Below are 20824 nucleotides of genomic sequence, written 5' to 3'. Positions count from 1 at the left end.
CTATCTCAGTTATATCCATAGAAATCCACAATGCACTCCTGCTAAATTTGACATGGCTTGGTCCACTGGTTTTATGGGTCCACAGGGTTTTACTAGTAATATGTAAGCAAAATGTTGGTCTCATCATGGATCTGAGGATGAATGTCACATTCTTTCATTCATTATGATAAGCTTTTCTCACAGGGCCTTGGTCAAGGATAAAGTGCAAGGATGGGTAGTCCAATATGCCTTGGATCTCTACTGCAAACACATAAAATGACACAAGCACTGTTCAAAAACAAAGGTACTTGCATGTCTTTGCCTTGCATGATGAATATTCTGTGGTTTAAGCCAATTTGAGAAATCTGAATTTAGCTTTCCCAAAAATTGGCAAACATCTTTGATATGCCCAACAACCTTGACATCCTGCATTTGATTCCTATTCATAACACTTACAAAGACATTGGCAACCGCAATGGGCAATTGACCCAGCATTGGCTTCTGCACTTCATTCAATGACCAGTAATATAGCTATATGTTGAGGGGTTGACTTGAGGTAAGAAATTGAACAATGCTAATAACGTGAGCTAGGTATCTGGGAATCGAGCTCACTAAACACAAACAAAATACACAGTGACTCTGAAGATATTTATCGTTCATTTAATTTTTTCAATAAAACACTCACACTACCCCAATTCAACTCATGAACACTATGACCTAACTCGGAATAAAATTCCATACCACCGCATGGACAACCCGCTTCCCACAAACAATCCCACTGCCATCGGGCACTGACCAAAATCCGTGCACCATACATGCCTACAAACGAATCAGCCGCGCCATAATCGAATCCAAAGCGCCCTTCATATGGATAGTATATGGTAGCCGCGTCTTTACCCCCACACCAAGGCCATGTAATAAGGTATGATCATCCGGGGATTTTTCCGGCACTTTTCCTTCACCATTAGAGTGACGTTACAAAGTCGCAGCCTGGCATCACCGCGCCGTCAGCATCACCTTCGCGTCTGCTGCACCGGCGTACCTACTAACAAATGCATCTGGCGATCGCCACACGGCACTTCAAGAAGTACTATGAGGAAATATAAAAGGTTATTTTTGTCCCGCCTGTTGTAAAACAGCGAACATAGGCCTAGGAACTACGAACACATGTGCCATGGCACTCCCATTTGCTGAGGATGCCAAACATCGAGTCTATGGCGATGCATTGAAGTCGGCCAGCCTACAGCTGCTTAAATACGGGTTAGTGAACCTGTCCCAGGTCCAGCCACTGCCAAAGCGAGAACTGAGCGGCACCGGGATCATCATCCGACCTGTCGCGCTGAACTTCAGCACTATGCATAATAGCGCGCTGGGTTGCACTGGTGTGCGATTGAGGCAGTTTGAGACGACGGAAGTAGCACGCTGCCTGGTAGAACATAGGACATTGTGGACATTGCACATTGCGTCAACTATGCCAAGAGGCCTCTGAAGGTCGTGGCGCATGGTGTTAACCAAGATGATATCCGTCACGCCATGCAGCCAATTTATCGAACACGCACATGACCCAGAATTCGCCGTGTTTTACTAAAGCGATTCTTGCACCAGTATACACTTCATTGTGCACACTTGGCGAGGACCCAAAATAAACAGGGGGAACGGAGAACACAACTATAGACAACACAGCATAAGTCCGGAGTTATGCGACATGATAACCAGTCTGAAGCAACCCAAATGTGTGTATGCGAAGGAACCGTCTATGCCTCAGACAGACACACAAGCATGCAAGACAAAGAAGGCATAACGATGCTTATTTAAGCTCAATTTCTTATGCTCACATAAGCACAACCATATTCACTTCGCGCTGTGCACCTGATGTCGCACCTGTTTAGCTGCGCGCCCGGCAGCAGCTCGCTCAGCCCCAGCCTGATCAAGCCATCTGAGGTGCAAATGGATGCGCGTCCTCACCAGCTTCCGAGCAATCCGCTTGTCCAGAGCAGAACTTTCTCACCAGGAGCTTTGTGGGCGGTCCATGATGCCAATGTCTTGGTCCATGCCTCGGTCCATCACTAGTTGGAGCACGATCTCGAAAGCCTCGACAACGCTCGTCCAGGCCGGCAACGGCACCATCAGATCACCCTGTCTAATCGTGTGTGTCCAGCTGTCTGGCACACAGCTGGGTGGTGCCTCTCGGGCCGACAGTCCCATACTTGGATCGGTGTTTGCACTTGGCCGCCACGAAGCCCACAACGAAGGCCGGCGCCTCGTGCTCGATGTGTGTGTCCTTGTCCATCTCGTCGCCACAGCGGGGGCCATTTTCGGTCCTCTCGCCGTCACCGCCATGAAGCTTTGCCTTTGCCCGACTCACTGAACCCGCCGTTCTCGTCCACATTGTTCACGACATGCCCGGCACGACCCGGCCTGTCAGTCTAATCCTCTGACCAATGGCCAGTTGACCATCAACAGCGAATGGAATCGACGCAGGCCCTGGCCGGCAAACATTGGAGCCATGGCGGCCTTAGGACTCATCCACTGCTGAAGTTTGCACAAGCTTGTAGCTCATAATTGGTACACAGCACTCCCCGAATCTTCCTCCTCATCGGCTTCCCTGTCTGTATATTCACTCTACGCGCAGAGCAAACTCGCTCCAAGTTGCCAGCCGGCATGTTGCCCAGGCTTCCGATACCAGCGTGCCGTATGAACGCAGCGAAGGTCCAGTGTTTTGTTTAGCTGCCTAGCCGAGTGCTTAGAAGACAGGCCCGAGCCCAGTTCCAGAAGAGCGCCACGATGGGCCACCGACGTTACCACGCCGCAGGCTTTAGATGGTCCCCCGTGATCTTATGACGCAGTGATCGCTAGATGACTGGATCGCTCCTCAGGGTCGCTGAACGCATATGATAGCGATCGTGTAATCACGCGTCACGCCCTCAGAGCCGGACAGCATACATTGAGCAGGTTTGGTTTGGTTTGGTTTGGTTCGCATAAGAGCCCTTTCGGCCAGTATTGACCACGCCATGGCTACGGGATGAAAGAGCAAGACGAGCGGTGGGGAAACGCTGCTGACCGCGGCCACCGTCGGAGACCTCCGCCGACGACCCTCCCCTGTACACGGACCCCCTCAGAACCGAATGTTCGGGCGCTCACACAGGGGCCACCGACAAGGCAGCACTAGGCAACCTCGGAGCTGACGGCTGCAGCACGCTCCGGAGAGCGGCGGTGCGAGAACGCACGGAGAAGCGATGGGCGATGGTAGACGGGCCGGTGGCCTGCCCAGCTAGCGGACAGAACACGTGAGTTTTGAAGCCAACTGACCACAAGGCAGCTTCCAAACTGGCAACTGAAACTGGGCCTGAACATATTACTCTACATACTGCCACAGACTGGCCGCGACCACGCTCAGTCAGTCCCACCAATGTCACGATATTGACAACACTGGCCCTCTGAATTCCTGCAGCGGATTGGCGCCTCCCGAGGCTGACGCCACCATCGCCGTCTGCTCTCAGTCGGCTGAGGAGAGTGGTCTGGCAGCGCTCCTCAGCCGTTTGGCCCCGGGAGCAATGTCTATGGCCTTTCCGTCACAGGCACGCTGCCGTGCGAACTGGAGGCCAGCGCCGCCGCCACCTGTTCAGCGTTCACCAGGCCGCAGTGCACCAACAGACAACCATCACGTAAGCCTACGACGGCCAACAACTGTATATTTGAGATTGAACGAGGTTTCAAGCTAAAAAACGACAACACACATACGAAGCCGTAAAATCAGGACAACTCGCTGGACAGCCTATCGAGAAAAAAACCGGATCACATAAATGTCTTTCCAAAGCGACGTAAGAAAATAGATAATACAGTCGCCGCTGGCGCCGCCGGCGCGCCCCGCAGCCGCCGCGGCCGACCCGCGCGCGCGCTCGCCGGACGAGAGGCCGCCGACCCCTCTACAGTCTACGATCACAAGCCTTGCTGGCGGACAGCTGGTCGAGCAGCTGCTGAAGGGCGCGTGCCAGCGCCGGTCGCCAGCCGCCGCCGGCCGACTCCTCGTCGGTCGCGTCCGCGGCCCCGAGCGCCGTCGCCTCTGCGCCCGGCGAGCCGCCACCTGCCGGCGTCGGCGTCCGCGTCCGCGTCAGAGGCGGCTGGGCGCGGGCAGGCATGGCGGCCAGCAACGGATGAACCGTCACACAGCGCTGGCTGCTCTCGCTTGTGGACGAACGCGGTGGTGCGTGGATATAAATGTCTGTGGTTAACAAACAACACAAATGAACTGAACGGATCTTACCAATTCGCGTCACGTGCTTCCAGTCCTCACATCAAATATCTAGTGCGCTGCGCCACTACGGCCCCATTCATCCCCGTTCGTCACGACATCTACGAGACGCTCTCTCATCCGAACGTCATCAAAACCGCTTTGACGGCGCGTCAGACCACGGTAACGGCGGATAATGAGCCCCAATCTCCGAATGCGCCGGCATCGGTGCCAAAACGGTTGTGCTGGCCCGGCAGCCTACGCCGACACCACCGGCCCCGTCCTACGTCACACCCCGCCGCGCCGGGCCAGCCCTCACCTGTTCGCTCTGTCGCGAGCGGCGCCTCCTCGGCGGCGCCCTCGGGCTCGGCGGCCGGCGTCGCCGCTCCCGTGGCCGCCGCTGGCGAGCCGGACGCCTGGGCCGCACCAGTCGCGGCGGCGGCGGCGGCGGCACCGGCCGCGGCGGCGGCGGAAGCGGCGGTGGGCGCCGCCGGCACGTCCAGCTTGACCAGCGCCTGCCGGAGAGCGGCCAGCAGCGCAGCGGGCGGCGTGGCCGGCGGCGCCGCGTGGTACAGCAGCGAGAGGGCGCGCAGATCGGCGCCGAGCCGCGCCGCCGGTCCGGCCTCGGCGCCGCCGGCCGCGGCGCTCAGCTCGACCAGCTCGGTCGTCACCTGGTCGACGAGCGGCCCCAGCTGAGCGGCCACCGCCGCCGCCTGCGCGCCGCCGGCACCCCGCTCGCCGGTCACCTGGTGACGGGGATCGCACACGTCTCAAGGACGGCCGAGCAGCGGCCGGACCGAGCGTCCCAGCCCAGCGTCGCTCCAAGTGCACCGGTCACGAGGAGCGACACGGCGGCAGCGCGTCACCCGGCGAGGGCAGCAGGCGCGCCGCAGGTCACGCCATTCGTCACCGGCGCACCGGGTCTCACCAACGCTGCGATATAAGTTTCAGTCAAGCCTGCAGCCCTGTCTGAGACCTGTCTGTCGCCTGGCAGCCATGCTATAAAGACGCAAAACGATTGTAAAAACATACAGCCTAGATGCCTGAAAACCTGCTCAAAATCGGCACCTTTGCTGCAATCGGCACTCGTAGCAGCTCTCAGCGTACTCATTACTGGTCAAAATGGCCGCATACCGACCAAGCACTGGGGCAGCCTGCATACTGCTCCCGCACCACCCAACCCGATCAGGCACCGGCTCCCATTGCCACAGTGCCAAATCCTGCGCCTCGTTTCCACGTCCTGCAGAGCGTAGCCTCTCACCTTGGGCAGGAAGAGGGAGCAAAACTTGTAGATGACGCTGTTTGTGAGCGAGGGCCGGGCGGCGGTCAGCACCCGCTCCAGGTACTCGGCCAGGTAGCCGCAGCTGAGCAGGCGGCCGATGTGTTTCTCCATCGCCTGCCGCCGGCGCCACAGAGCGTCAGAGGGGCGCACGCTCAGTGCACACGCACGGCACTGTTGTCACTGCGAGTGTTCCGTCGCGTCCCCACACAGCAGAGCTCAGAGACTGGAAAAACACCCACCTCTGAAGGCAACGTGACAGAACTCACCGCCACCAAGGAAACCGAGAAGCCTTTCCCACGATCGTAACCAAGTTCAAAGCGTCAGACGTCAACCAAGTCGTGCCTCACCCCGGTCTGGTGCACGCGCACCCCAAGCCTGTCGCCGCCCGCCCCGATGGACCTCACCTTGGTCTGATGCACGTCTATCCAGAGTTTGGCGAAATGCGCCAGGTGGAGTGGCACGCCCTCGATGCCGAGCAGCGCGCTCAGGTTGACCAGTGGTTCGCTCAGCAGGTCGTGGTTGATGGCCACCCGGCACATCAGGTCGGCCAGCACATGGTACGGCAGGAAGTAGTCGAGCAGCGCGCGGTCGTAGTCGTCGCGGTCACTCTGCCCGGGCGGAGGGGGGGGGGGGGGGGGGGCGTCAGCGGATGGCGCACCGCCCGCGCCACTCCCAGACGCCGCGCGGCTGGCGTGAGCGGCGCGGCGCGGCGGAGCGTGGCAAGACATCCCAAAACGCTAGCATGAGCCTGTGCGACATCGACACGGCACCTTTCCCGGCGGACGTGGTCTCCGAACTACGAGGTCATCACCACTGTTGATATGGGCATAATGGTCTCCACACAGCACGGCATGCCGTCGCGCGGGACCACTGCCGCTTTCAGCACCGATCGACGCGCGGACCCGGGCGTCCCACTCCCAGCCAGCGCCGAGGCCGCTCGCCTGGCCGGGGCGCGGCGTCGGCGGCGCGCGAGGCCGCTGCCGTACCCGGCCGCCCACCTTGTTTGCCTGCAGCTGGAGCCGCGGCACGGTCATCTGCAGCAGCGGCCGCGGCGGCCGGAGCGCGCCGGCGCCGGTGCCGGCCGCCGCCGCCGCCGGCTGCCCCGGCCGCGGGAAGTACGGCCCCAGCGGCACCGCGTCGGCCGCCTCGCGCAGCGCCGTGTGCGAGTGCAGCATCAGCGGCGTCAGCACCTGCAGGCTCTCATGCGGCAGCACCACCACGAACTCCTTCAGCGCGTCTGTAACACGGCGCACGGCCGGCGGTGAGGGTCTGCGGTCGGCACCGCTAGGGGATGCGGCAGACACAACAGACTTGACTGTATTCAAAGCGACGTACACGCTTCATTTGACAAACTGGCTCGAGCAGCTCACCGACCCGTTGAACCAGGTCACACCCGCTGTCAGTGGCCAGCCCTAAGACATAAGGCCCGAGCCCTGGGACATGAGTCCCAGGGCCTGGGACATCAGTCGCGAGCCCTGGGACATGAGTCCCGAGTCCTGGGACATGAGTCCCGAGCCCTGAGACATCAGTCGCGAGCCCCGGTGCGGCAGCCAGCCACTGACCGATGCAGGCGAGCCGGAGCTCCGGCGGCGCGAAGCTGTTGAGCAGCGTGGCCAGCTTGCGTACCACCTCCTGGCGCTCCTTGCAGTTCAGCAGCGCGTGTCGCACGTCCTGCCACCGCAACGACGTCGGCGGGTCAGCACGGCTACAGCCGTATGGCAGCACGTCGCCGATGCCACAAGGGCGCTGCGAACGTCCGCAGGCAAGACGGACCTCCCTCGCCACAACATTGGAGTTCAGCCAACAAGAAGCCAATTCTGTGACGGCCTTTTACTCTGTCTACAGCCGCTAGCATTATAGCGCATGAACGACGCATCCATTGCCCACAACGAACTCGCTGGTCACCTACAACGCCATCGGCGGCGTCAGTCGGCGCTGCCGACGACCAGCCCCTGGCGTCGCGCGCCGCCGCCCCGGCCGTCGCACCTTGTTGTCGCGGAAGGTCTTGCAGCACCTGAGCGTGTCGGCCAGCAGGCGGACCAGGTCCGTCATCTCGCCGGTGACATGGCACGCCGTGGCCTCGTGGAACATGACGTGCAGGGCCAGCGTGGCCTCGCACAGCAGAGACACGCCGCCGTTGTACACCACGAACAGCCTGTCCTCCTGTGTGTCCACCAGGATCTTCAGCGCCGAGATCAGCGTCGCCCAGCTGGAGCGGGCGTCCAGTACCTGCCGGCGGCCGGGGTGAGGGGTGAGCGGCGGCGCGGAGACGGCGGACACGGCCACCAGCCGGGGGAGGGCGAGCGGGGCAGGGGCGACAGAGGCGGCGCCAGCAGAAGCGGGCCATACAGGAGCCAGCTACGACAGCGGCAGACTCCGGTGGAGCCCTCGCGCCGGCATCTGGTGCCGGCCTGATGATGACCTGGCCGCAGGAGGACCTCATCCTCTGGGTGGGTGCGAGCCGCCCGGGTGCTCATGTGCCTGTTCGCTGGAGCCCAGTCGCTTAGTGTCCGACAGTTCGGGACCGGGGACGGGGACACTCAGCGGTGGCAGCCTCACCTGTAGGTACATCTGCAGCGTCTGGCGCTTGAAGGCGCCGATCTCACGCAGCTCTTGCTCGGTCGTGTCCGGGTGGACCATGACGAAGAGCGACATCAGCTTCAGCAGCTCGTCCATCGCCTGCGGCACCGCAGCACGCGCGTCCTCAGCGTCCAGTCGTGCCGAGGCGCAACACGGGCTCACAGACGCTTGTAGATTAACGTCGAGCAGAGGCCGGACACGGCGGCGTCACGCCCGCTTTACCGAAACACGGCGGCGCCACGCCCCCTTCCCCGAGACACGGCGGCGTCACGCCCCCTCTACCGAGACACGGCGGCGCCACGCCCCCTTCCCCGAGACACGGCGGCGTCACGCCCGCTTTACCGGGACACGGCGGCGCCACGCCCGCTCTACCGAGACACGGCGGCGCCACGCCCGCTCCCGAGACACGGCGGCGCCACGCCCGCTCTACCGAGACACGGCGGCGCCACGCCCGTTCCACCGAGACACGGCGGCGCCACGCCCGCTCCCCCGAGACACGGCGGCGCCACGCCCGCTCACCCGAGACACGGCGGCGCCACGCCCGCTCCCCTGAGACACGGCGGCGCCACACCCGTTCCCCCGAGACACGGCGGCGCCACGCCCGCTCCCCCGAGACGCGGCGGCGCCACGCCCGCTCCCCTGAGACACGGCGGCGCCACGCCCGCTCTACCGAGACACGGCGGCGCCACGCCCGCTCCCCCGAGACGCGGCGGCGCCACGCCCGCTCCCCTGAGACACGGCGGCGCCACGCCCCCTCCCTGAGACACGGCGGCGCCACACCCGTTCCCTGAGACACGGCGGCGCCACGCCCGCTCCCGGCCCCGTCACCATGTGACGAGACGACACGACCGCCTTTGCGCGACACCGCACGGCCATCGCGGTGCCCCAGTCCGAGAGGCGGTAACCCCCTCCCCCCCCCCCCACAACACATACACCACCGTCCACCCCCACCCCGGCTATCGGCGGGTGGGGGGTGGGGGTGGGACGTCGGCCGGTCGAAAGGACGGCGCCTGAGCCGCGCACGTGCGCACGGCGAGGCAGCCGGCCGCTGTCGACTGACCGCGCTGTACTGGGCCGGGTAGGGCGTGATGTTCTTGAAGGCCCACTGCAGGTTCTGGTGGTTGGCCAGCTGGCGGGTGAAGGCACGCGACTGGGAGCAGCACAACCGCAGCAGGCCGTAGTAGGCCGGCAGCGTGCTCCGGTTGAACAGCACCACCTGGTCGTCGTCGTGGTCCGCCCTGGAATCGCGGCACCAGGAGGTGGTGATGGTGATGGTGGTGGTGACGGGCGATGCCGCGGACGTTTACGAGGAGCTCGGCACCGGCCAACCGTTGGCGAATTAATGGGAAGAGAAATTAATGAAAACTGAATGAGAAAATACAAGACGAGAGGAAAATTAGGCAATACATTAAATAGGTACTGGATGAATCGGATTAAACTTCAGTGTGAATGAAAGTAAATGGATGAACGAATGAAAAACAAATGGATGAAGAATGAATGGGAATGAATGAAGAACCAATAAACGAAGCAATGAATACCAATAAATGCCAATGGCTGGAAAGGAATGAAAACAAATGCATGAAGGCAAAATTATAACAAATGGGGATGAATAGAAATGAATGCAATAGCAGCATGGATAAAAAACAATACAAATATATCACAGAACGGAAGCGAGCGTCACAGACGGAGCTGACGAAGTCGATTGACCACAGCCACGCCTATCGGTGAGCATGTCTAGGCTTTCCCGACTCACGGTTCATGTCTGGACGCGTCGCCTGCTCAGGAACGGTGAACAGCGGCACAGCACACCACATTAAACACGAGCGCAGGAGCGCTGCACCTGAGTCACCAACAGCCCGACCCTGACGTGGCCAGGGCGGCTGCTCGCCAGCGCCGAGCACGCGCCCGGCGACTCACAGGATGTAGTTGAAGCCGATGTTTTTGGTGATGTGCGGGTTGGTGACGATGAGCTGCACGTTTTCGGCGCAGTCGATGCAGACCGTGCACCAGAACATGAGCAGCGCCTGCTTGTTGTGGTGCGCCGCTATGGACGGCTCCGACAGCTTCGGGTGGAACAGTGTCCACAGGTCCGCCGTGTACGGGCTGAACTGCAGCGGCGCGGGCACAGGACACCGCTCAAACGTCGGACACGCCTCAAACTGACGCCACCCCCCCCCCCCCCCCGCGTCGGCGTCACACCGGTGTGTGTTGATACCAGGGAGCACCGGCGGCCTCTCCGGGCCCAGCGCATGCCGATGATAGTTCCCAATAGAGGGGATGAGCTTCAATCACATTTCTCGCACTTAAACGTGACCTTGCGTACAACAGAAATCGCACGATATCATACGAACATGCATAGGCCTGTGAGCATAAGGCACAGCACCCCAAATTCAAATCCCAAACTTCGACAACGCGCCCACGACGGCAGTGTGCCGCGTGAGAGACGGGAGTACGGACAGTACGCTGAGGCCCGCGGAGGCAGGCGCGGGGCCGGTCGGACTGAGCCCCCTCCCTCCTCCCCTTCCCCCAGAGGACTGAGCTGCGGGCCGGCCGGACTGACCATGAGCTTCTCGGCCCGGGAGACGACACAGTGTTGCATCAGCTGGAAGTACTGCACCAGCTTCATGTTGCCGTGCAGCTGGACGTCCGTGTAGACACGGGCAGGCTTCAGCAGCCGCAGCAGGCAGCGGTACACCTGAGGCGCGCAGACACGGGTCAGTGCGTCATCCGCCAGCACCGACGCAGCAGGGACAGCGGTACGCCTGAGGCGCGAATGACTCAGGCCGCGACTGATCAGCGCAGCGGTCGACGCAAGAGCACCGCAGAAGGGACACACACCGAGGTACCAAGCACAGGCCCGGGTCAAGGCTGAAAAGCCGCAGTCCGCAGTCAGCAGCAGTCCGCAGTCAACAGCAGCCGCAGTCCAACGGTGCCGCCGAGCCGAGGCCGGACGCGGGTGACAGGCGACAATGGAGCCGAGGCACGCGTCTGGCCACTTGAGTGACAAACAGAGGTCACCACCGATCAACAGCAGCCGGTCGCCTCAGCAGCAGATCAGCGACACCCACCGCCAGCACGCCGGCCGGGGCGCCCGCCGCCGCCGCCGCCGTGACGGCGACGCCGGCGTCCGCTCACCTGGTGCAGCACGGCGAGCGCGTCGGCCGCCAGCGGCAGCTCGGCCGAGCTCTGGCGCTGGCGCTGCGTGAACAGGTGCCGGAACTGGGAGGACGGCACCAGACCCACCAGCAGCAGGCTCGCCGCTGCAACGGGGCAGCGCGCGCCGCTCCGGTCAGACTGCGCGCTGACGGCGGGGAGGGGCGGCGGCCCGACGGCGGACGCCCGCTTCGAGCGGTGAGCGGCGAGACCATAGCGAAGAGGCCGCCTGCGACGCCAGGTCTCAGCCGTGGTACGGTCGCGTCTTCCCAAGTCATCAATCTATAGGGTTGATCCCGTGACCTTGACACATACAAAGCAGCGCATAGAAACAAACCAGCGAGAGTCCTGCAGCGGTTCGCCACCTCTAGCCAGCTCTAGTCAGGCAACGACTCGGACTTCCTTGGCCCCATCCTCCGGGGAGGGGGGATGGGCGGAGGGTAACTCACATGCGCGGACGCGGAACTGGCCGTGCGCCAGCAGGAAATGTTCGCACCAGTTGTCCAGGTTCTGCAGCACCCACGAGTGAGCCAGCTTGTTGCGCGGCACCTGGCCGGCCAGCCACTCGAGCACCGCCTGCGGGCAGAACTCGGCCACCTCCCAGATGTGCTGCAGCGCCAGCTGGGTGAAGCAGGGCAGGCCGCCGCCGCCGCCGCCGCCGGTGCCGCCAGTGCCGCCAGTGCCGGTGCCGCCGGCGCCGGCCGCACCGCCGCCGGCGCCGTCGCCCTCCACCAGTAGCGAGAGGAGCCGGAAGAACGGCTGGCACGCCTGCCACAGGGAGAGTCAGGTCAGGTCAGGTCAGGTCAGGTCAGGTCAGGTCAGGTCAGGCCAGGCCAGCAGCCTTCGCGGCAGGCCCGGAGCACGGATCGCTTTGGCTGACCTCAGGTAATCTCGTGTTACTAAAGGTCAGTTTTGAGATGATCAAAGTCACAAGCTCACTGGTGGGATGGGAGACTGAACACAACAGGCCGAAACGAGCCAAAGCCCGGAACAAGTGAGGATGGACAGCAGCTATCGTCACAACCATTCGTTGGATTCACCATCATGGACATGAAATTTTTGCCAAAAAAGTTTCGCCACATGCATAGCAGCTCGGCAAACGTTTGATGGCCGCGCAAGGACAGCATCACAAGAACGTCTCGACTCCGTCGAAGTTCGCTTACAATGACAGCCCCCGATCACCACCAAACGATAAAGAACCAACAAACACCCCAGCAGCAACTCTCCCCTCACAACGCCGCTCCGCCCTGCCCGGCGTGCGTCGCCGCCTCCCCCCCCCCCTTCCCCGGCGGACCGCCGTGTGGGTGGCGCCCCGCCGGCCGCCGCCCACCTCCTGGTGTTTGATGACAGCCTGGAAGATCATGCCGACCACGAGCACAGCCAGCCGCTCGTTCCAGCGGCACAGCGCCGACACCAGGCCGCACGTGGCGCGCACGTTCAGGCCGTCCTTGATCTGGTGGTACAGGAATGGAAAGCCCTTGCCACCTGCCGGCGGAGGTGCGTCAGTTAACCGGGGATTCGCACTCCAGGACAGCCCGGCCCGCCCGTCTCGCCCCCCGCTCGGCGAGTGAGAACTGTTCGGTGGTAAGCGAGTGCGGGTGGGTGGTCAGGGAGACCGACCCCGCTGGTCTTATGGGACGATGTTGGCAGCTTGATTATCTTGTGCCACTGAATTCCACCAATGCTAGATTACAATCCCATCTAGAGACGAAGCGACCTGGCTGGCCGGAGACGGGAAACAAGACACGTGTTGGCAGCGGGCGTGGGCCGGTGATGGGTATGACATGGCAAAGTAACGACGCGTGGAGGAAGAACACTTCGGCGATTTTCGTTCACCCCGAACCCAGCGTAGAGTAATCGCATCGTCATCACACCGTGTCTTAACTATAAAGCAAAGTGTTTCAGCCAGTCGAACAGACAAAATCACTTTCTGAAGATGCGCCGCCAGCCGCTAGATATGACGGAAAGCATGGGCCTCCAGCGGCGGCGAGCACCACTAGACAACACCCGCCATCTCCGCAGGACATTGCGGCGCTGGCCGGCTGCTGACGCACCGGCCACGGCTGCCAGGTCCGAGGCGGAGAGCGCCAGCCGCTGGTCGTCGGCGCGCGACTTCTCCACCAGCAGCGCCACCAGGCTGATCATCTTCTCGAGGCTGGCCGGCCGGAACTTGTCGGCCGGCCGGACGGGACCGGCCTCGCCCTCCTCGTCGTCCTCGTCCGACACCTCGTCCGCCTGCTGCACGGACGGAGCGCGAGTCGGTCCCGGCAGCGCGCGGGCGGGCGCCGGCCGCGCAGGCGCACGCGGCCACGCGCCCAGCTCGGCCCCAGAGAGGTGCCGAGTACCGGGGCGTGGCTGTATCCCGGCCGCGTCGCTTAGGTCCGACTGAAGGACGGTGAGCGTGCGGGGGCGTTGACGCCACTAGCTTCGCACGTCGACTCGGGTCGGCTACCGCGGCAGGACACGCCGGCACGGACAGATAAAAGCATTGGGAAGCGCGGTGTTGACGTTCGATTCCCACTGGCGCGGATGGGAGATAGCGGCCATGATAGACACTGCCGACGAACCTAGCCGGGAAAGCGGAACACCATCACTCCGTACAGGCCTCTCCAGTACAGAACGCACTGCTTCCAATATGACACCCATTATACGATGGTACAATCAAGCAAGCATGCATGCACGCATGCATGCATTTAATATAACCACGTCATTACCTTGATCGCGTAACACATTAAAAATGAGTTCAACGAAATCCATGGCACGTTTTATGTACGACCGTAAAACACTGGTGGATTGAAACCGTGAAACTAATATTGGTGCCAAATTTTTCGTAAGACAGAGATGGGCGCAAAAAGACCGGAAGTCGGTGCGCCCTAAAACTCCAATCATCATCAAGTGAGACAAAGAGATGTCAGCATATGAACAATTTCTATCCGATACACCTCCAAACCACGCATTTCATTTTCAGCCGAAAATGCGAAACAAAACATCCGACGCCGTTCGCAGCTCACGTTTTCCGGTATTTGACTCAGGTAAAAGTTGACCATGGTGGTAATGCATTCGGTGGCCAGCAGGAACTTGATCTCCGTGTCGCCCATCTTGCCGAACTCGAAGAGGAACGCGAAGTATTCGGTGAGGTTGCGAAGATGCGACTTGGCGCCGTGCTCCATCTGCGAAACAGTGCAAAACACTGGCACTGTGATCTTGATATCCTACTCAGGGCCCATCCTGGGGACTTGAGTGAACACGTCACGGTCGCAAATGCTGATGTATACCAAAACAACGGCAACGAGGCACATACCTGCTGTAATGGTCACCCACGGCAACAAGAATATCAATATCAATAACATCAATAACATCGTCGAGCTCACAGCAATCGGTTAGACGGCAAAGAAGCGAGAGCAATCACAGTAATCGGTCAGACGGCAAAGAAGCGAGAGCAAGAGTAAGTACACTCGAACTCAGCAGTCAGTACAGCGTCGCAACACGACGTCCCATCGCTGGCAGGGACGCTATCGCCGGCGCCTCCGGCGGCGCCAAGGCCAGTGCGGCGACCACTGACCAGCGAGACGAGCTTGCGCACGAAGCGGGTGACGCAGGAGGATTGTCCGAGCTCGCGCGGCCGCGCCTCGCCCTCGGCCGGCTGCAGGTACCGGCAGCTGTGCACCGGCCTGCGGGTACGACCCGCGGTCAGACAACGGGGCGGGGCGGGGCGGGGAGGGGCGGGACAGGCACGCAGGCCTGCAGGATTCAGGCGCTGTCTCCTCGTGTCTGAGAGAACGTGACGCATCTGAACGGCACGGTACGACATGTACACCGCAGACCCCTCAGGATAGGAGGGGTGGGGTATAGGTGTCAGCGCCGACGCAACCAACACAGTCGCTGGCATCGCCACCCATCCTTGTCCTATTGTTAGTCACAACAGCTGCTACAACAGCTGCTGATATCGCCACCCGTCCTTGCATTGGTGTCAGCCACAACAGCTGCTCACAGTCGCTGACATCACTACCCGTCCTTGCACTGGTGTCAGCCATAACAGCTGCCACAGTTGCTGACAACGACAGCTGCCAAGACCGCCGACACCGACAGAGCCTCTGCCGACCAGCCCCTGCTCAATCCGGCTCAACCAGGCCCCGCACCGGCGCTACCGGGAAAGCGCTGAGCGCCGCCCCGCGCAGTAGCTGCATATAACCCCGACCGCCGAGCGAGACGTACCTGAGCTTCTGCACCACGTGGATGCAGAGTCGCTGAAACATCTGACGCACCATCTGGTTGGGGCACTTGATCAGGATCTGGATGGGCCACCACTCGTCCGTGGCCATGTGATCCAGGAACCACTCGCACGCCGCCTGTCGGCCCGGGGCAGAGTCACCTCCGCCGCTCCGACGCGCTCAGTGGGAACCACACGGCGGTGCAGCCAGGTTGACGTGTCGGCGCGTGCGATGCCTTATGTGACGCGATGACAGCAAATGTGCATCAAAAATATCCGGTGTACTAGCGAATTATACGCACTTTGACAAAACAGGATCACAGGCATCAGCAGAAGGCGTCGAAATGCTTATTTCGTGGCCTCTGATCAGACCAACATCCGCAAACGCAGCATCCCAGCGTTACGCTGCAGAATGACATGCCCACTGAGCAGAGTAAGTGAGAACACGTTGACTACCTGCGAGGCGTTGAACTGTTTGGTGAGCAGCTCTACCCACTGCACCATGGTGGGCTTCTCCTTGGCGTGGATGAAGATCTCGAGGAAAAACGTGGTGGAGAGCCGGGCGGCACGCAGCGTCACCGCCTCGGTGCGACTGAGCGTCTGCGGGATGTAGCCGCACACCTGCCACATGAAGCTGCGGAGCGACAGGAGCGATCGCGTCAGCAGGAGCGACAGGAGCGGCCGGGTCAGCAGGAGCGATCGCGTCAGCAGGGGCGACAGGAGCGGCCGCGTCAGCAGGAGCGACAGGAGCGGCCGGGTTGGCAGGAGCGGCAGGAGCGGCCGCGTCCGCAGGAGCGACAGGGGCTGCGTCAGCAGGAGCGACAGGAGCGACTGGGTCAGCAGGAGCGACAGGAGCGGCCGGGTCAGCAGGAGCGACAGGAGCGGCCGGGTCAGCAGGAGCGACAGGAGCGGCCGCGTCAGCAGGAGCGACAGCAGCGGCCGCGTCAGGAACGATCCGCCGGGTCAGCAGGGTTTCCCGGCGCGACGCAGAAGTGCCGCGCTTTTGTGAGAAATGCCGGTGTTAGCACAGCTGCTGTACGGTGGGAGTCAATGCGAAAGTCCGCAGGGGTCACGGCGTTGCTCTGGCTTCCTAATGGCCCAAAATAGCACATCATGACGGAAAAATAGAGACAAACAGCACAAACGTTTCCAACGAGCAAGAGCGTCGCTACCCCAGATTTACCGTTTGCATGGCAAATTGTTGGAAACGTAAGGATAATATTTATGGTGGCATATATACATATGTCTTGGAGTTCACAGCTTAATTGTGCCATTACATATGCCTTGGAGCTCACGCAGCTCCACTGCTTCATTCTTCGCAGCCTATTTCCATTCAGATACCCAGACACCAATCGAACCTCAACAAACTGGGCCTCTTCCATCTTACTTGAAGAACGTGTGGTCGAACATACTCTTGTCCCTGAGAAACTCCATGTTGTCCTTCCAGATCCAGTCCTCCAGCTCGGCGCTGAGCTCGAACGTGGGCAGGTCCAGCGGGCTGAGGTGCGGGCGGGCCAGGTCGGCCGCGTCCGCCGTCACCGGCTGCTGGGCAGGGCGCGTCGTCAGCTGACTATGGCGGCCCCTCGGGGGCTCGCGGGTCACGGGTCGACCGGCCCGGGTCGCAGGCCCCCGGCTGACTCTGGCAACAGCGGGCTGCTCAAGTCCCGGCGCGGGGGGAGGCCGGTTGGACCGGCCACGGGGCCAGCGCTCGTCTCACTGGCAGACAGCCTTCACGGCAGCCCCCCCAGCCTGGTGCTTCCCATACATTTTCTCGGACATACAAATCCCCCTTTATCAAGTTCGTCTCAGAAATATTCGGTGAGTGCGGCTTCATACACCGTTATGCAAAGTTCGCGGTACGCACCTTGGACCCGCCCTGTTCGGGCGCCTCCACGCACCGCTCGTAGAACAGCATGTACGCTGAGTTGGTCTTCTCAAAGCTGAAGTCCAGGAACTTATCCGTGATCGAGTCGTACGTTTTGCTCTGAAATCACGCGAGCACGCATGGAGGCCTACTGCATGGCACGAATGCCGCGGAATCGTCACAATTTCGCAACAGGGAATACCCACGTGGTGGATGAATACGAATACATTTTCAGTGTGAGGCCTTCAGATATACCACACAACATATGATTTATCGCACACGAAATTCCAGAAAGGCAGCCACAGCATACACTACCAAATATTTAACCATGAAACACAAGACCGACCCGGTTCAGCCGCTGACGCAGACCAGAAGGCCGCTGTCCCTTGCGGAGGGAGCTGCCCCCCCCCCCCAAACGGAGGACGCCGCTGTCCCTTGCTGCTCCACCTCTCCGCCCAGATCTCGGCTTGCCCTAGACCTGACACCAAACGGAGCGCCCCCCCCCCCCCCTGTCTCCCCACGCACCGGTCGCCAGCCGTACCGCCATCTCGCCGCCGGAGCCCCCCTCCCTGTCTCCTCGCGCGCGGGCCGCCAGCCGTACCGTCATCTCGCCGCCGAAGCACTCGCCGGCCAGCTGACTCGGGTCGAACGGCTTGACCTCGGCGTCGTTGAAGAAGAGCCAGCTGTTGCGCGACGCGCTGGTGCGGTCGCGGATGAACGAGTAGTAGTGGCCGCCGTCCGCCGTGCCGGTGTGCACGGTTACGCCAATCAGGTCGTACTGGCACGGCGCCAGCTCCGCGTCCGCCTCGCCTGCGCACCGGCCCACAGCTGTCACGACACAGCAGCTGTGTCGTGTCACAGTGTCAGTGTCAGTCGTGTCAACGTCGCCTCGCCTGCGCGCCGGCGCACAGCTGTCACGGCACAGCCGCTGCGTTGTGTCACAGTGTCCGTGTCAGTCGCGTCAACGTCGCCTCGCCTGCGCGCCGGCCCACAGCTATCACGACACAGCAGCTGTGTTGTGTCACAGTGTCAGCGTCAGTTGCGGCAATGCTAGCGTGTTGCGTCGACGCGTTCTGTCGGCGTGTGTGTCAGTGTTAGTGTGCTGTGCCAGTGTTCGTTGTGTCACATCAGCGGGTGACGCGCGCCGTGCGGACGGTGTGCCAGCCGGCAGCGTGTCAGGCGTGTGCCACGCGATGCGACAGCTATCTGACACGGAGGTTCTGCTAACGAGGCCGCGTGACACGCCGCGGTGTCAGGTGTCGGCGCCAGCCCCGCGTGGCCTCCTCCGCTGCAGCCTTGCCGACGCGTGCCTTCGCGCTTCCCACACAAGCTCGAAGCCGAGGAATAGGTTCGGCCTCGAGGCACGTGGCAAGCGGTCGACGAATACAACTTCTCAAAGAGTGGACGTCATGGACCCTGTTCGGAGTCCAATACCCTGTTAACAGTCACTTCCAGACCCGACCGGACCAGCGTCTCTCGTTTCAGTTTCGGTGCACATACAAGCGAATAGCTACATCAATACGTGCATGAACATGCGTGTGACCGTGGCTGCAGCCCATCTTCCTGCTGCACACCAGGCCCCTCTGCCGCACACCAGGCACTCCTGCTGCACATGAGGCCTCCCCGCTGCCCACGAGGCCTCCCCGCTGCGTGCCAGGCCTCCCTGCTGCACACCAGGCCTCCCCGCTGCCCACGAGGCCTCCCCGCTGCACACCAGACCTTCTTGCCGCACACCAGACATTCCTGCTGCACACCAGTCCTCTCGGCTGCACACCGGACCTCCCTGCTGCGCACCAGACCTCCCTGCTGCACACCAGGCCTCTGCTGCACACCAGACCTCCCTGGTGCGCACCAGGCACTCTTGCTGCACACCAGGCCTCTCTGCTGCACACCAAGCCTCCCTGCTGCACACCAAACCTTCCTGCGGCACACCAGGCCTCCCTGCCGCACACCAAGCCTCCCCGCTGCCCACGAGGCCTCCCCGCTGCGCACCAGGCCTCCCTGCTGCACACCAGACCTCCCTGCTGCGCACCGGGCACTCTTGTTGCACACCAGGCCTCCCTGCTGTACACCAGGCACTCCGGCTGCACACCAAGCCTCCCTGCTGCACACCAGGCCTCCCTGCTGCACACCAAGCCTCCCCGCTGCACACCAAGCCTCCCTGCTGTACACCAGGCCTCCCTGCTGCACACCAGGCACTCCTGCTGCACACCAAGCCTCCCTGCTGCACACCAAGCCTCCCTGCTGTACACCAGGCCTCCCTGCTGTACACCAGGCCTCCCTGCTGCACACCAAGCCTCCCTGCTGCACACCAGGCCTCCCTGCCGCACACCAGGCCTCCCTTCGAGCCAGTAACTGCGCCACTCACCGTCCTCGCATTTGGTGGGCATCAGGTTACGCTCCCGATAGCCGGACATGTCCAGGTGTAGCGGGAAGGAGAACAGCGTGTTCACCTTCTCGCGCATCATCGTGTTCATGTTGAACGTGTAGCGCATCGTGTTGAAGCACAGGATGTGCGGCAGGCGCTTGAAGCACGCGCTGAAATCCGCAGCGAGGTGAGGTCAGCCGGCATGAGGTACGATGAAGACGGTTCGAGAACACAGCCTCACGTTGCATTCCCCTACCGCAGTCCAACAGCGCTCTTCGGGCAGCACGTGCCAAGGTGGACGCTTTGTCTCTGTGAGAATGACGAACTGGATGTCCCAGCAATGCTACCGTTGGTGGCAAAGCGGTGGCCTCCCTGAATCACCTGGGAGGTCACGCTGCGATGATGAATCGTGAATCACTTATCATGACAATCCTCCATTACTTCCCACCTGACACGCCTCCGGTAGTGAACAGCACGAATACGCCGAGCTGCAGCCCATGACTATTTTTATACCGGCCATTCTCACCCGTGCCCACAACGTCAACGCCACTGCCAACCCTCCGCCTGACCCAAACCGGGCCCTCGACTCCCGTCACGCGCGGTACACCAGCCAGCCGGCCGGCCGTCCGACCGACCCTCCGGCCACTGACCGCTTCTCGGCGCGGACCTTCTTCTGACACTGCGAGCACGTGTACATGTTGTCGCCGTCCAGCGTGTCCTTGACGGTCACCTCGTCCAGCGACTCGTACAAGTTGCGCATGTCGGCCACCTGGCAGCGCACCGTGTAGAACTCCTCGCACGTGCGGCTCACGTGCGCGCAGTCCTGCCGGCCAGCGCGCACGGGGCACGCGTCAGACACGGGGTGAATGGAGGCGCGGCGCATGGAGGGCATGTGAGAGTGGGTGGGTGGGGGTGGGGCATGTTATTAGGGGGCATGGTGGCTGGGATTTTAAGGCGTATAAATATCTGGGGCCACTTTCAGTCAGCGGGGGGGGGGGGGGGCATATCTGACAAGACATACACCGATACAGGGAGAGGACGGGCAAGTCAGGATAGGCGGCCATCACGTTACACGTAGGATGTCGCGGTGCAGAGCACTACATGACAAAACCCCTGGTGGAGAGACAGCCGCCAGGCCCTTAGCTGTCAAACCGCTG

General features: G+C 61.7%; 2 protein-coding genes across 2 annotated transcripts; both read right to left on the bottom strand.

The window, feature by feature from the left end:
* Positions 1-3905: 3905 nt before the first annotated feature.
* LOC119110858 (ubiquitin carboxyl-terminal hydrolase 34) lies at positions 3906-6538 on the bottom strand. Its single transcript, XM_037234733.1, has 5 exons — positions 6491-6538; positions 5897-6100; positions 5472-5606; positions 4842-4956; positions 3906-4063 (listed from the first exon to the last, which is right to left on the bottom strand). Exons 1-5 carry the CDS (start codon positions 6524-6526, stop codon positions 3906-3908), a joined length of 648 nt encoding a protein of 215 aa, XP_037090628.1. The 5' UTR covers positions 6527-6538.
* Positions 6539-6628: 90 nt separating this feature from the next.
* Positions 6629-20490, bottom strand: LOC119110857 (ubiquitin carboxyl-terminal hydrolase puf; the record flags this gene model as incomplete). The annotated part of the gene is given in 20 exon segments (XM_037234732.1): positions 6629-6729; positions 7055-7163; positions 7479-7721; positions 8052-8171; positions 9133-9310; positions 9990-10180; positions 10633-10767; positions 11208-11332; positions 11675-11993; positions 12556-12710; positions 13280-13463; positions 14237-14395; positions 14788-14896; positions 15441-15574; positions 15892-16069; positions 16823-16977; positions 17300-17419; positions 17901-18109; positions 19668-19837; positions 20318-20490. Coding segments are annotated over 20 exon segments (3267 nt in total), but the record flags the coding sequence as incomplete, so codon positions are not given.
* Positions 20491-20824: the final 334 nt, after the last annotated feature.

The sequence above is a fragment of the Pollicipes pollicipes genome, unplaced genomic scaffold, assembly GCF_011947565.3.
Source record: "Pollicipes pollicipes isolate AB1234 unplaced genomic scaffold, Ppol_2.1 Scaffold_7242;HRSCAF=8673_pilon_pilon_pilon, whole genome shotgun sequence".
Classification (NCBI taxonomy): domain Eukaryota; kingdom Metazoa; phylum Arthropoda; class Thecostraca; order Pollicipedomorpha; family Pollicipedidae; genus Pollicipes; species Pollicipes pollicipes.
This window is presented reverse-complemented; position numbering and strand designations above follow the sequence as displayed.